We start from the raw sequence: 13,018 nt of genomic DNA on the forward strand, positions 1-13,018 counted from the left end.
TTCTACTTTATCTTTTGCCTTGACATTCTTTTGATTTACAATTTATAAATACCAAATATTCTTACATTCCAGTCTGTTTTTCTCACATTGCCATAAGCAGTGTGATACAGTAATCACCTGTCCAGGTCTAATTTATGATGTTCAGTAGGCTGTGAAGAGTGCATGTCCTTCATGACGCTGTTCAGTTGCCCAGTTGTGTCCAACTCTGAACCCCATGGACTGCAGCACACATGGACAGGCTTCCCTGTCCATCATCAGCTCCCAGAATTTGCTCAAACTCATGTCCATTGAGTCGTTAATGCCATCCAACTGTCTCATCCTGTCATCCCCTTCTCCTCCCACCTTTAGCATCAGGGTCTTTTGAGTGAAAGTCGCTCAGTCGTGTCCAACTCTTTGCTACCCCATAGACTATACAGTTAATGGAATTCTCCAGGCCAGAATACTGGAGTGGGTGGCCTTTCCCTTCTCCAGGGGATCTTCCCAAGCCAGGGCTCGAACCCAGGTCTCCTGCATTGCAGGCGGATTCTTTACCAGCTGAGCTTATCAGGGAGGTGGAGCTTTTCCCTAGTTTGTCCCTTAACCCTATCTTTTCCCATTTGTGGATGTACTCTGGAGCCAGAAAAATCCTTGCTGGCAGAGATCTTATGAGAAAGGTGTCCAGCTCTGCCTACCCTTTCTCAGTGTAATTTATAGATGCCCTTTGTTAGTTAAGAAAATGCAATTTTACATTTATTTATCCCACAAGTACAATACCTACTTTCTAAATGTAACTTACGATTCACTGTTTAGAACCTAATCCTGACCACAATAATGTCTTTCTGTCCTCAAAATGAGTTACAAGTGACTCCCTAAATCCAAAGAATTACTGTAGCCTAGACACCACACCCCAAGTCCCCAGAGGTTCATACAATGCCATGTTGCTATCAGTCGTTCAGTCCTGTCAGGGCAAAAAGAGGCTTATGCTGAAACACAGGGGATCATAAATCAGAAATAACACAACCAGGGTTTTGAAGCACACAAGCTAATTGTAAACTCTAAGCGAGGTTTCAGTAATTTGGCCCAAAATACCTTTGTTTGCTTAGGGGTTTTTTCTCTACCCCTCCGGTATTCCTGCCTGGAGAATCCAATGGACAGAGGAGCCTGGTGGGCAGAGTCCATGGAATCGCACGAGCCGAACACGACTTATTTCTCAGTATCTTAGAGCTAACAATGGCTAAGGAAACCCACTCCAGTGTTCTTGCTTGGAAAATCTCATGGATGGAAGAGCTTAGTTGAACAATTGTTATAACCATGCTTTGCTTACTCCGAGGCATGTCTGACTGTGACCCCATGGACTGTCAAGCATGGTCTGTGGGTATTCTCTAAGCAATAATACTGGAGTGGGTTGCCATTTCCTTCCCCAGGGGATCTTCACAACCCAGGGTTCAAACTCTATCTCCCAATCGCAAGGGCATTCTTTCCTGTCTCGGCCACCAGGTAAGATCCTTCTGGACATTGGATAATTGCTTTACAATGTATTGTTTTCTGCATCATGAATATCTTTATGCCCAGAATATCTTAAGGCTAATTCAAACTGTCATGGTCTAGAATATTCCAAGAAATAAACGTTCAAACTGAAGTTTCAAAATCCACGTCGGGCCTACTGTAATACTATATGCACTTAGTCCTGTCCAACTTTGTGACCCCATGGGCCAGAGCACACCTGGCAGTACTGGAGCTGGCTGCCATTTCTTTCTCCAAAGTATCTTCCCAACTCGGGGATTGAATCTGAGGGTCTGTAGTGGACCCCTAGTGCTAGGTAATGAGACTTGAGGCTTCCCTGGTGGCTCAGCCAGTAAAGAATCTGCATGTAATATAGTATACTCAGGTTCACCGTCCTGGTCCAGGTTTGATCCCTGGGTCAACAGTGATCAACCAGTGTGGCCAAAAAAAAAAATGTCAACCTTTTACAGAAATAAATCCCAAACTGCTAAGCTAATATTAACTGAATTTTTGGCTATTTTAGCTATTGGGAACTTAAATGTTTTGGCAAGCAACCAAGACTTAAACCCCAACTTAATGTGGCTACACACCTGAGTGCCAAATTATAAAGCTTAAATTCGATTAGCAGGTACTTACACTTTTGGATGTTGCCAGAGCTAATGGTTTCCTTGGTAATTTAGGAATTAGCAACTCACTGACTAATTAATTTTCTCATTAACTTGAACCACACTCACACCCAACATCTGCAAAACCAGTATCCATTTTCTAGAGAAGGATGTTACAACTGCAGTATTTACCTTAAAGATCTCAAAAAACATGCCATGGGATCTTCTTGATTACAAGTGTCCTATTTTCCTACCTACACCTTATGAAATTAAAATGAGCATACTTCAGAATGATTTATAAACATTTATTAAAATAGAAAGCTGGAGAATTTCCTGGGGTCCAATGGTTAGCGCTGAGCTTCCACTGCAGCAGTCACAGGTTTGATCCCTTGTCAGGAAGCTAGGATCCCAAAAGCTGTGCAGAGCAGCAGTCAATTAATAGCTGTTTGCTCTTCTATCCCATGTGCATCCATCAGGCTGCCTGTAACAACAGAGAAGCCATTTTTAGTCCCCTTTCCATGTTTCAATTCTAATGCCATTTGGGATACACAAAGAATATCAGATCTTTGAACATCATCAAGGCATCAGTGAGAGAGTTCAAGTTGGGCTGAGATCATCACATATTCTTAAACAAAACAGTACAGTTATTTTCAAGGCTCACCTGTTCTATCTGACTGGTATCATAAATGCCCTGAAAAGACACGACCATATGTTAAATCACAGTAAACGAAAAAAAAAATGTGATACTTGTTGCTAAAGTAACCTCAGAATCAAAATGGAACGGTTTTTTGGTTGATATCATTCTATTCATTTGGCAGAATCATCACATCACTGGTTACCTTATAACTCATCAAAAATACCAGAAAATAACTTACCTTGAAATCTTCAGGACAACAAAACATCTGCCTGATTGAAAATGAACAATAAAGACTTTCATTTACAACATGGCCTTGTATATATGATGCCATTAAAATCTTCATTTAAAAATTTGCCCTTTCTCCCATTTTAACATTTTTCAAAAAAAATTCTAGGTCAGTGAGTCTGTTCTGGGCAAAGTGAATCTTTCTCATGATACATTTGGCCAAACCCAGAATATACAACACCTTGATTTAACTCCAATGCAAGTCAATACGCAGTGTACAAGCTCAGCCGTGATCACACGGACTGTAGCCCTAGATTCAGAATCTGACGTGCCAATCTCATGCTAGATGTTGATAGTGAGACGAGGATGCTACATAGGAAGTTACTGTTCCATTTTGCTGTGAACCTGAACTGCTCTAAAAAGTTACTATCAAACATCAACTACTCATTCTGGTGTTGTCTACAGTTATGACATGGAAATTTCCTCAGTTTTAGCCTGTTCTTATCAAAATGTTAACTCCTAATCCTGAAATTAACTATATAGGACACTTACATTATACTTATCCAAATCCTGAACATTTCAGTGAGACAAAGACTAATATGACTAATTTCCACTTTCAAAGGTATAAAACAGAATTGTTGTAGCCAGATACATCAGATAGGAGCGAAAGACAGTATTTGCTCATCACTGTTAGTCTGCTGAACTATGTTTTCATCATTGTATCGGCTTTAAATCACAAAACACAAAAACCAAATTTGAGACTTCCATACCTTTGGTTAGAACTCTTGGTTCCTTGCATGGACGTAGTCTCTACCTCTCTTCACACCTGCAGAAATTAAATTACTTTTAAAATAAGTAGTAATAGATTTCAAAATACTATTGATACTGATTCAAGATACTGTTTCAGTTTTTAAAAACTTCATTCTTTTTCAGAGAGATTCCCATCTGTTTTATTATAAAAATCATCACCAACAGTACCTTGCTTAATAATTAGGCAAGATTGATTTGTCCATCAGAGAACACTATCAAACGTCAACTACTTGGACCAGCACATTTCACAAACAATGTAAGCCCAAATGCCAGTAGTGAGTGTTTTCGTGTCTTACCCCAAAGAAGTCATCCATAGAAAAAAACATGTAGCCATCATCTGTAAGGAAAAAGACCTTTTCATTAAAAGGTCAATCTTATTGTTAAATCCTGAAGTGTTTTGTCAAAGGGTTCTTCAGAGTTAGACTTGTCAACATGCTAATTTCAGGTCAGACATTTGCTCAACATCATTGCAAAAACCCTCTCCATCCTTTTCATACCATGCTCGACATGCAATTACAAACCAGGCAGATTAGCTTGGTAGTTAAACATTCAACTTCATCAGCAGTCTCTATAACAATGTTTTTGCCATTAATACTCACCAAAAAGGCCAACTGCTTTTGACAGGTCAAGGATTCAAGTTCACCTAAGAAATAAAAGAGTGGTTTTCTATAGCCAAAGACAAATTTTCGCCCCACAAATTTTTAAAATGCCTGAAATCAGATAGAGCTAATTAAGACCTTCATATTCAGTCAGCATTTGCTTATCATCACACAGGCTGTTTTTAAGAAAGGACAAGGACCTGGCTTTTATTTAATGCTTTCAGTACACTTTTCAAACATTTCAAGGTAGGACTGCTTCCTGTGCATTGGAAGGCAACCCAAAAATCATTAGTGGCATTCTGTCGTGTTTGCCCAGTCACCAATGTTTAGTTCACTGGAAATTTTACTTACCTCTTCAACTTCCAGTCAAGTCTGCTTAATGGCTACAAACAAAGAGAAACCAGATTAGTAGTAGTAGTTTACATCTACTATCAGCAAGTTTTACTAAATCAGATACATCAGATAAAATGGTTTCTCTTTCATGATTCCTATCTGTTGAACTATGCAACCATCACAGTATCTGTTTCTTCAGATTCCCCCTAGTATTCATTATAATAAAAGGACGCAAAGATTAACATTTGAAAAGGGAGAAGTTCCTAATATAAGCACCAGTATCCGCCTGGCACTCACTAGTCCCTTTTTGAAAAAAATTCATAGTAATTAAAAAATGGTTTCTCACCTGTCTGCTCATAGATAGAGCATCAAGCTTGAGCTTTAAGACCTGGGAAGAAAGTTTCATGTCAAGGTAGGTGCAATCTCTGCGCTCTCTGAACAGCCATTTCGTGTGCCTCAGTTAGAATAATGGTGGTAATAATTCTCGTCATCCTCACAGTCAAGAGTAGCAAATAAACTCTCATCATTGTGGCACATTCAGGGGACTTTCAACCTAACTTTCCCTTGCAAGGGAATTTCAGTAACTCACCACAGCAGTAGTTGTCATCCTTCTGGTACACAACTAGAAAACAGACAAAGAGTACACAATGAAACATACTGTGGTGCTAAGCTAATCATTGCCTCAAGTATTTAAGCCTCAGAATATAAATTTTCAGAAATCCCTTCTGTCCACTACTCTGTAAACCATCACAGGCTTAAAGACCACGTCTAAGATTTCACGCTTCCCACCGTATCCAGCAGTTTCTTACCTGCCCACCAGAAGCCATCAAAATCCACACTGGAGTCATGCCTGCCGCGTTTCCTAAGAAAAGGTTGAGGAATTTTTAAAATGTATTTTGCTGTAAGTTTACGTCACTTACATATCATGTACACAAATCGTTTACACATCCATAACTGCATGAGAACCCCTCAAAATTAAGGTTAGACGATGACAAAATGGTGCAATGCGAAACGCCGCCATTTAAAGAACCACGTGCCCTTCCCGAAAACAGGGACCGAGGAAGGTTCATTCCCAGGTTATTAACAAAGACCCATCCGGTGAGTCGGGTTACGCCGCCATCAGAGCCGTTGGCATTCATCAACAATCTCAGATGTCCCTACCAACACAGGCTTCATCAGAGGCAGAGCAAACGAGCTGCGTTTTTCCCGCAGTTAGGCCCTATAATCAACAGTATAAACTAGATCCTCCCCGCACTCAACTCGCAATCCTCCACCATCTCATCTTGAGAGAGCCCTGCGAAGGCCTGCAAGTGGCCTAGGCATACCAGCCAACTCAAGGATACCCAAACTGCTAAGGGCTGGAGGACTCAGGCTAAGTACTTACTTAGCAGCATACAAAAACGGAGAACACCCGGCTCGCAGCCACGAAAGACCGAGATGGCGCCCAGGCGCCTGTATATAAGTATTCTGCGCCATGACGTCATGACGCACACTCTCCGCCAGAGACGGCTTCAGCCCCTCCCCCCCGCCTCAGTCTCCTCCTCTTCTATCCGCACCCCCGTCCAGTCCTCCAAGCCCGCCCCTCGGCCCCGCCCTCGGCCCCGCCTCACCTCGCCGTTGTGGGCGGGGATACAGTTGCCCACGTGATGCAGGATTCCCGCCCTCCTACAGACTGAGGAGGAGCGGAAGAGAGGGGAGGGGGCGCGAGGGACGGAAAGCGCTGGGGGAGGGGGAAGGGGGGCGGTATAAGGGTGAGTGATTTCCTTCCGGCACGTCGCCCGCTCCGGGGGAGGGGGTGGGGGGTTTCACTTCCGGGACGGTGTTCCGGCCCATTCCGGCCCATTTCCACCCCCGGAGGTAGGTGCTGCTCTTTGACTGGGCTCGGGCCCCACACGGTAGTCCCGCTGCCCTGCACTGGGGCCGCCTCGCCCGGTCTCCGCCGCAGCCTGCCCCTGGGGCGCTCAGCCACTTCCTTCCACCCCGCCTCAAGGAACCCGGAGACCTTCCACCCTCTTGGCCCCGGGCCGCGTCGAGCTGCGGGACCCGCCCCCTCGTGGGCCCCTCCCTCAGGACCCCGGGATGGGCGGCCCCCTCCCCCACCGCAGCCCGACACACCCAGATACACACACCCACCTCTGGGCAGCTCCCCGCCCGCTTACGCCTGCCGCCTGGACCGGGTCCCGGGGCGCCGCCCCCTTCCCGGTCCTCTACCCTCACCTGATTGCTCGCTCCCGATCGGCTCGCCTTCCTCTGCTCTCCGCCCCCGCACCTCAGTGACATTTCGCCCCTTTGCCTGTTCTCCGTTCCCCACGCTTCCCACCGCGGACTAAAGCCACTTGAATACCGGAGTGGCCAACCCCATGCCGTTCCCGATTCTCCCTCTTGCAGCTCTCACCCCTCCAGTGCCGACGGTAGAAAAAGACCTTACTCCAGGGGCTTCCTCCTCACTGGGGAATTGCCGGAAAGAACAAACAAAAAAAAGGCGCTGGTGTAGGCTCCAAAATAAACATCTGAATTCATGATGGCATCGACAGAGGCTCTTATTGGATTAAAAGTTTCAAAACAAACAAAAACGCTTTGGAAAAAGGTCAGATTGACTAAAGTTGGTTCTTGAACGCAGTGTATACAAATACTTCCCTATTTACTGATAAGTGTGTTGTAATTTCGGGCAATACTGTGAGCTTGTCAGGATAACTTACTGAACTTTCAGATCTTAGGTAACTACGTGTGCTCAAGTCAGTGTCTTTCTAATGGGATTTATGCAAACTACTCTCAACCGGTGAAGATTATTGGATGCAGTTACAGGCTTGTTTTTTAAAAAATCTTTTAAAGTAAAAATATTGGCCATACTTAGCAAATGCTGTTTTTCACCAGCTTTGGGCAACTAAACTTTAGAATCAAAGTATTACCACCCTGAAAATTCCAACTTTGGATTTAGGTAGAGGCAGCTTTATCTACCCTTTCCTAATCCTGAGGGTGAACGTCTTCAAGTAATCTTTATTTTCGTGCTGACAAAACTTGGAGTTTTTCCTAACCTAGCATCTCCCTCCAAGTGCTAAACCCAAAGTCTTTTTGTGTGGGCTCTGACTCTTCAGCTTAGAAATAATGGTTTATGTGGGATATTGGTCACTTTGTAAAATAGTAAACGTTAATTCATGCAGCAAGTAGTAAAATGTTCAGATTTCCCACCTGTGTATAATTAAATTTATTCAGAAAGCTGCTTCATTATATTGTATGCAAATACGTTATGATCAACATTTAGAAAATAAAAATTGTCACACTGGTTTTTTATCCCCTCTATTCTGTTGAACTTCAGTTTTGATGTTACATAGTTTGTTAATAAGGAAAGTATGGGCATAACTTGAATTTTTAGGAGTCTTAATGTTTTTGGTTGTAATGGTATCTTGCTTAGAAACCTAACCTACTAAACCTGTTGCTATTTCTTTTCCATATTTAAACATAAGGAAGGTATCTTAATCTACTTGGAGATTTTGAAATTTCAAGCAGTGAAATTGAAATTTCACTGAATAATATTTTAAATAGGTTTGAATTGCAAAGGAGTGGTTGTAATTACTGATGAGGGTTCGGTTGTCTCTCGCAGCAGGGTTGAATGCCTGCCTACACCCTCAGGCACGACCATGGAGAAAAGTGGGAACATACAACTGGAGATCCCTGACTTCAGCAACTCTGTCCTGAGCCATCTGAACCAGCTGCGCATGCAGGGCCGTCTCTGTGACATCGTGGTCAACGTGCAAGGACAAGCTTTTCGGGCTCACAAAGTGGTCCTGGCTGCCAGCTCCCCCTACTTCCGGGATCATATGTCCTTGAATGAGATGAGTACTGTCTCCATATCAGTCATCAAGAACCCTACTGTTTTTGAACAGCTCCTTTCTTTCTGTTACACGGGGCGGATCTGCCTGCAACTGGCGGATATCATCAGCTACCTGACCGCTGCCAGTTTTCTGCAGATGCAGCACATTATAGACAAATGTACCCAGATCCTGGAGGGCATTCATTTCAAAATTAACGTGGCTGAGGTTGAAGCCGAATTAAGTCAAACGAGGACCAAGCATGCAGAGGGACCTCCGGAGTCTCACAGAGTTACACCAAATCTAAACCGCTCCCTCAGCCCCCGACATAATACCCTCAAGGGAAACCGGCGAGGTCAGGTGAGTGCTGTCCTGGATATCCGGGAGCTCAGTCCTCCCGAGGAGTCCACCAGCCCGCAGATTATTGAACAGAGTTCTGATGTAGAGAGCCGGGAACCCATTCTTCGAATCAACCGAGCAGGACAGTGGTACGTGGAGACAGGGGTAGCAGACCGAGGAGCCCGGAGTGACGATGAAGTTAGAGTCCTGGGAGCAGTACACATCAAAACGGAAAATCTAGAGGAGTGGCTTGGGCCTGAGAATCAGCCTTCCGGAGAAGATGGGAGTAGTGCAGAGGAAGTCACGGCCATGGTGATTGACACCACAGGCCATGGTTCTGTAGGACAGGAAAATTATGCTTTAGGATCTTCAGGAGCCAAGGTGGCTAGGCCAACAAGCAGTGAGATTGACAGGTAAGTTGTTTTGTTTGCCCATCTAGTGGCTTACTGTGTAGACATAGGTAAAGCAGGCCCTCTGTGTGACACAAAGAGCATCTTCTTCCTTACTTGATGTTCTTCGTCAAAATAAGTTTATGTTGGGGAAACTGAAAGTGTGCCAAAAGACTTGCATTCTAATTTTTTTAAAGCAGGAAGCTCCTACTCCTGAAGTGTTCACAGTGTTGTGAGAACTATGGTAAAGTTAGACACTTCATGAATCAGAATAGCATCTGCAGTCACACTAGGATCAGTAATTGCCAGGGCCTCTTCAGAATTGAGGAAGAGAGCTGATCATCAGCTGTGAATCTGACAGCATTGCCCTTCCTTGGTATGGTCTCACACAGGTAGGTGGCCTCTGGGAGTCTCACTTTCCTTTGTAGCAGTTTACCTTTCTTTGCCTCCCCTGCTACCAAATTTGAGGAAGTATGGTACTAGCAGTGATGGTTCTTTTTAGTGTAATCACAGTAATTCCAAAGAAAAGCTTTTTGAGTGTTTTTCATTCCTTTTTTTCACTTGTCATTTGACTATATCTTTTCCATTTCTTTCATTGATGACAGCTGCTACCATAAACCTGAGAGTTTCTTTTTTTCACCAGTGCTACTATGCGCTATGCCTTACTTTTCTCTTTGCAATACATTGTGATTGTTTCTTTTGGGGGGAAATAACAATAATTTTAATCTAAGTTGAAAGAAAGTCTTAAAGAGAAAAGTATTACCAACTGAGATCGGTAATATTCTTTTCCTTTCTTAAAAGTTTAAAATTGAGTGAATGAACAGTGGTAACTAAAGAAGCTATTCCTTTGGTTTGCATCTGTTCTTGAGAGATAAATGTGTCATAAATTCGGAGAGGATATACTGTATCTACTTCAGTTGGTCTTGGTTTGAGTATTTTCCTTCTTCTGTCTTTCATAGTTAAAATATTCTTGAGCCTAATACTTACTGTCACCTGTATGAGCATTGTTGTCCCTCTTGTTAGAACTGTGTCAGGAACTAAATAGCTTTAAAGGCAAAGGTTTTTGATCTCCACGGTCTGTATCTGAAATATATAGCAAATTATCATGGGACTTGGGGAAAGGATTAACCAAAAACCTAAAATTTACATAGAAGAAACAAAAGACCTAGTTTTAATTTATTCCTTTTTGGTTTTCTAGTACTTAACATAAGGATAGAAGCTTATATTTAGCCTTAGCTTCACCAGATCATATGGTCTATCAGCTGTGTCATTTTTTATTTCTTAAAAATTTAGTAGGGCAAACTTGTCTTATTTCATGCCAACGTGCTAAGTCGCTTCAGTCGTGTCCAACTGTGTGTGACCCCATGGACTGTAGTCAGGCTCCTCTGTCAGTGGGATTCTCCAGGCAAGAATACTGGAGTGGGTTGCCATGCAATCCTGCAGGGGTCTTCCTGACCTAGGGATCAAACCTGTGTATCTTATGTGTCCTGCATTGGCAAGCAGGTTCTTTACCACTGGCGCCACCTGAGAAGCCTTCTTATTGCATATGATTCTATATTGACTCCATGGAAGGACTTCTTAGAAATCTGTTGTTCGATTTGTTCCCCCTTCCTAGACTATAAAGGAGGCAGACGTCAGCAGTTTTTAAGCTCCTCGACACTACTTTCCTGTTAGTCCCCTTTTTGCTCCTCTTCCAACAGATTTAGCCCCTCCGGCAGTGTTGTTCCCTTGACGGAGAGACACAGAGCCAGAAGTGAGTCTCCTGGGAGAATGGATGAACCTAAGCAACCCACTTCCCAGGTATGTAGTGGATTTGAGATTGCTGCGGTGGTTGAAGAAATTGCCACTGTGTGTGAACATAGCATAACGAATAAGAAAGGAAAGATGTTTTGTTAAATAAATGCTGCATTTGATGACTTTTCTCTTTATTTTTGCTTGTGAGCATGCAGGAAATGCACTTTTGGTGTCAGCAGAGTTTGGGAAGTAGAAAAGGATAAGATTGTGGAACTCTTTCCTGATTATAGGAGCCAGTCTGTAGCCCTAAGTGTAATAAAAATAACCTCTGAAAACTTCATGCAGGTAATTTAGGACCTGGGATGGAGAAAGTTTGATTTTGTACATATGTGGTTATAAGACTACATATTTACTAGTTGATATGTATTTTGTCTTTGTAAACAAATTGCTTATGCCTTTTATATCCTGCTTGCTTTTTAGTATGTTTGTATCCTTTCATTTATTTTCTTCCTAAATGTCTTGTTAGACTAAAATGTTTGAGAGAGGATAGAAATGATGTCTTTAATTTGTGACTCCTTAGCAAATAGTATAAGTATGTAGTTGGTTGATATTTTTGTTTATATTTTCTCACAGGTGTCTATCATTTGAAGATTGGTTTTTAAAAAGTTTGTGAACTCACCAAGTAGAGCACAATAAATTATAAACACTGTGGCCCTTTAAAAGGAAACACTGGTAGATTAAGATTACATAGCTAATTTTTTATCTTCTGCACAATATTGATAGTATCTTTTTAAATTTTTATCTAAACCATTGGATGTTTATTATGTATATAGTGTAGTAACAGCAGCAAGACATTATTATTAACTGTATCTATGTGTATATTATCATGCTGTTTGGTACCAGAAAAGGAATTGTAACCATGAAAGAATTTTTTAGTTTTAGTAAGGTGTCATAAAAAGTGTTTATGAACTTGAAGGAAAAGTAAATTTACTCGTATTATTAGGGCTCTTTTTCTTCTCATCTCTCCAATAGAATGTGATGATTATGTGACCAAAACTATTGTAAAAATAAATAGAGCAGTGAGACCAACCTTACGGTTTAATGTGGGCATAAGACAAACTAACAAATACACAAAACACATACAGATAAGACTATATAAACTTAAGTAATGGTGTTGTGGGAATAGGAGTGCTTAAAATGCAGTTATAGGAATCAGTATCTGCTTAAGGAAAGTGTTACTCAGGAGAGTTTAAGTGTGGTTTTTAAAGTAACTAGAAAGAGATAATTTATTCCATATGTGAATAGGATAGGAGTAAAACTTGGAATTCTACAAGGGTATTTACCAGACTGAAACAGAAGGAACAGGCTGTAAAGAAATAGAAGATAAGTAGTATTGTCTGGAATTGATATTAAAAGATGAGTGTAAGATATGCCTTGACATGCATGAAAGTTTATTATGGTGAGTCTACTCACCAGTTATTGTTTTCTCACCACAGAGAACCAAAACAGGACATGACTTACATTATACTAAGAACAAATTTTGATAGGTTTGAAGAGCTTCTTGATTATAAGCGTGATTTGACTGGAAAAGACTACTAAGGGCACTCCTTTATTCTAAACATTCTGTGTTTTTCCTTTTTCTTTCACAGGAAGGTTAAAATACTTGGCCTGATTTTCTAAGTCATTTATAATCTTTCAAACCTGGCTTTTCCTACCGTTCATCAGCATTAACCATCCCAAACAGACAGATTCTATGCCTCAGAACCACATCAAACTTCTGTCTCTGCCCTTTGAGTCAGGGATACTCACTCAGGCATCTGGGTCCACGCAAGGCCCGACTCTTAGTTCCATCTGTCCTAACTGTCCCTTTTGATCTCCCCTTCTTAAACCACTATAGCATTTACACGTGGCAACGTGTAATTTTTTCCTAATTCTCTACTGACTCATATAAATGATTTTCTGATTTACATTAATTTGTCTCCTAAATTGAAATCTCCTTGATAGCAAAGCCCACATTTTCTGATCTTCTTAGTATCTCGTGTTGTCTTATCAAGTG

General features: G+C 41.9%; 1 protein-coding gene, 1 long non-coding RNA gene and 10 other non-coding genes across 18 annotated transcripts in view; 1 reads left to right on the forward strand and 11 right to left on the reverse strand.

Annotated features, from left to right (window-relative positions):
- Positions 1–2,378: 2,378 nt before the first annotated feature.
- LOC100848315 (uncharacterized) lies at positions 2,379–4,408 on the reverse strand. The gene is made up of 6 exons (XR_009490878.1): positions 4,359–4,408; positions 4,056–4,096; positions 3,720–3,775; positions 2,963–2,993; positions 2,749–2,778; positions 2,379–2,568 (listed from the first exon to the last, which is right to left on the reverse strand). It is a non-coding gene; the product is annotated as an uncharacterized lncRNA (long non-coding RNA).
- Positions 2,639–2,715, reverse strand: LOC112441944 (small nucleolar RNA SNORD81). Its single transcript, XR_003029897.1, has one exon. It is a non-coding gene; the product is annotated as a small nucleolar RNA SNORD81 (small nucleolar RNA).
- Positions 2,848–2,924, reverse strand: LOC112441892 (small nucleolar RNA SNORD47). Its single transcript, XR_003029855.1, has one exon. It is a non-coding gene; the product is annotated as a small nucleolar RNA SNORD47 (small nucleolar RNA).
- On the reverse strand, positions 3,595–3,675 carry LOC112441895 (small nucleolar RNA snR60/Z15/Z230/Z193/J17). The gene has a single exon (XR_003029858.1). It is a non-coding gene; the product is annotated as a small nucleolar RNA snR60/Z15/Z230/Z193/J17 (small nucleolar RNA).
- LOC112441945 (small nucleolar RNA SNORD79) lies at positions 3,846–3,926 on the reverse strand. Its single transcript, XR_003029898.1, has one exon. It is a non-coding gene; the product is annotated as a small nucleolar RNA SNORD79 (small nucleolar RNA).
- LOC112441904 (small nucleolar RNA SNORD78) lies at positions 4,168–4,232 on the reverse strand. Its single transcript, XR_003029867.1, has one exon. It is a non-coding gene; the product is annotated as a small nucleolar RNA SNORD78 (small nucleolar RNA).
- Positions 4,409–4,473: 65 nt separating the features above from the next.
- Positions 4,474–4,534, reverse strand: LOC112441894 (small nucleolar RNA SNORD44). The gene has a single exon (XR_003029857.1). It is a non-coding gene; the product is annotated as a small nucleolar RNA SNORD44 (small nucleolar RNA).
- A 275-nt stretch (positions 4,535–4,809) lies between these two features.
- On the reverse strand, positions 4,810–4,878 carry LOC112441903 (small nucleolar RNA SNORD77). Its single transcript, XR_003029866.1, has one exon. It is a non-coding gene; the product is annotated as a small nucleolar RNA SNORD77 (small nucleolar RNA).
- A 265-nt stretch (positions 4,879–5,143) lies between these two features.
- On the reverse strand, positions 5,144–5,225 carry LOC112441942 (small nucleolar RNA SNORD24). The gene has a single exon (XR_003029895.1). It is a non-coding gene; the product is annotated as a small nucleolar RNA SNORD24 (small nucleolar RNA).
- A 159-nt stretch (positions 5,226–5,384) lies between these two features.
- Positions 5,385–5,447, reverse strand: LOC112441905 (small nucleolar RNA SNORD75). Its single transcript, XR_003029868.1, has one exon. It is a non-coding gene; the product is annotated as a small nucleolar RNA SNORD75 (small nucleolar RNA).
- A 354-nt stretch (positions 5,448–5,801) lies between these two features.
- LOC112441893 (small nucleolar RNA SNORD74) lies at positions 5,802–5,881 on the reverse strand. Its single transcript, XR_003029856.1, has one exon. It is a non-coding gene; the product is annotated as a small nucleolar RNA SNORD74 (small nucleolar RNA).
- Positions 5,882–6,504: 623 nt separating this feature from the next.
- ZBTB37 (zinc finger and BTB domain containing 37) overlaps positions 6,505–13,018 on the forward strand; it is a 28,404-nt gene continuing 21,890 nt past the window's right edge. For 2 of the 7 annotated variants that reach the window (XR_003029631.2, XR_009490769.1), the window contains exons 1-5: positions 6,505–6,548; positions 7,080–7,278; positions 8,296–9,252; positions 10,929–11,028; positions 11,178–11,307. Coding sequence is in view for 5 of the 7 variants with exons in the window: in XM_015475158.3 (XP_015330644.1) it covers positions 8,330–9,252; positions 10,929–11,028 (1,023 nt within the window). In the remaining 2 variants the exon portion in view is untranslated. Of the gene's footprint in view, positions 6,549–7,079; positions 7,279–8,292; positions 9,253–10,928; positions 11,029–11,177; positions 11,308–13,018 lie in introns of those variants that run through there. The other 5 variants (XM_015475158.3, XM_010813361.4, XM_005217133.5 and 2 more) reach the window with 5 other exon arrangements.

This window comes from Bos taurus, chromosome 16 (assembly GCF_002263795.3).
Source record: "Bos taurus isolate L1 Dominette 01449 registration number 42190680 breed Hereford chromosome 16, ARS-UCD2.0, whole genome shotgun sequence".
Lineage (NCBI taxonomy): Eukaryota > Metazoa > Chordata > Mammalia > Artiodactyla > Bovidae > Bos > Bos taurus.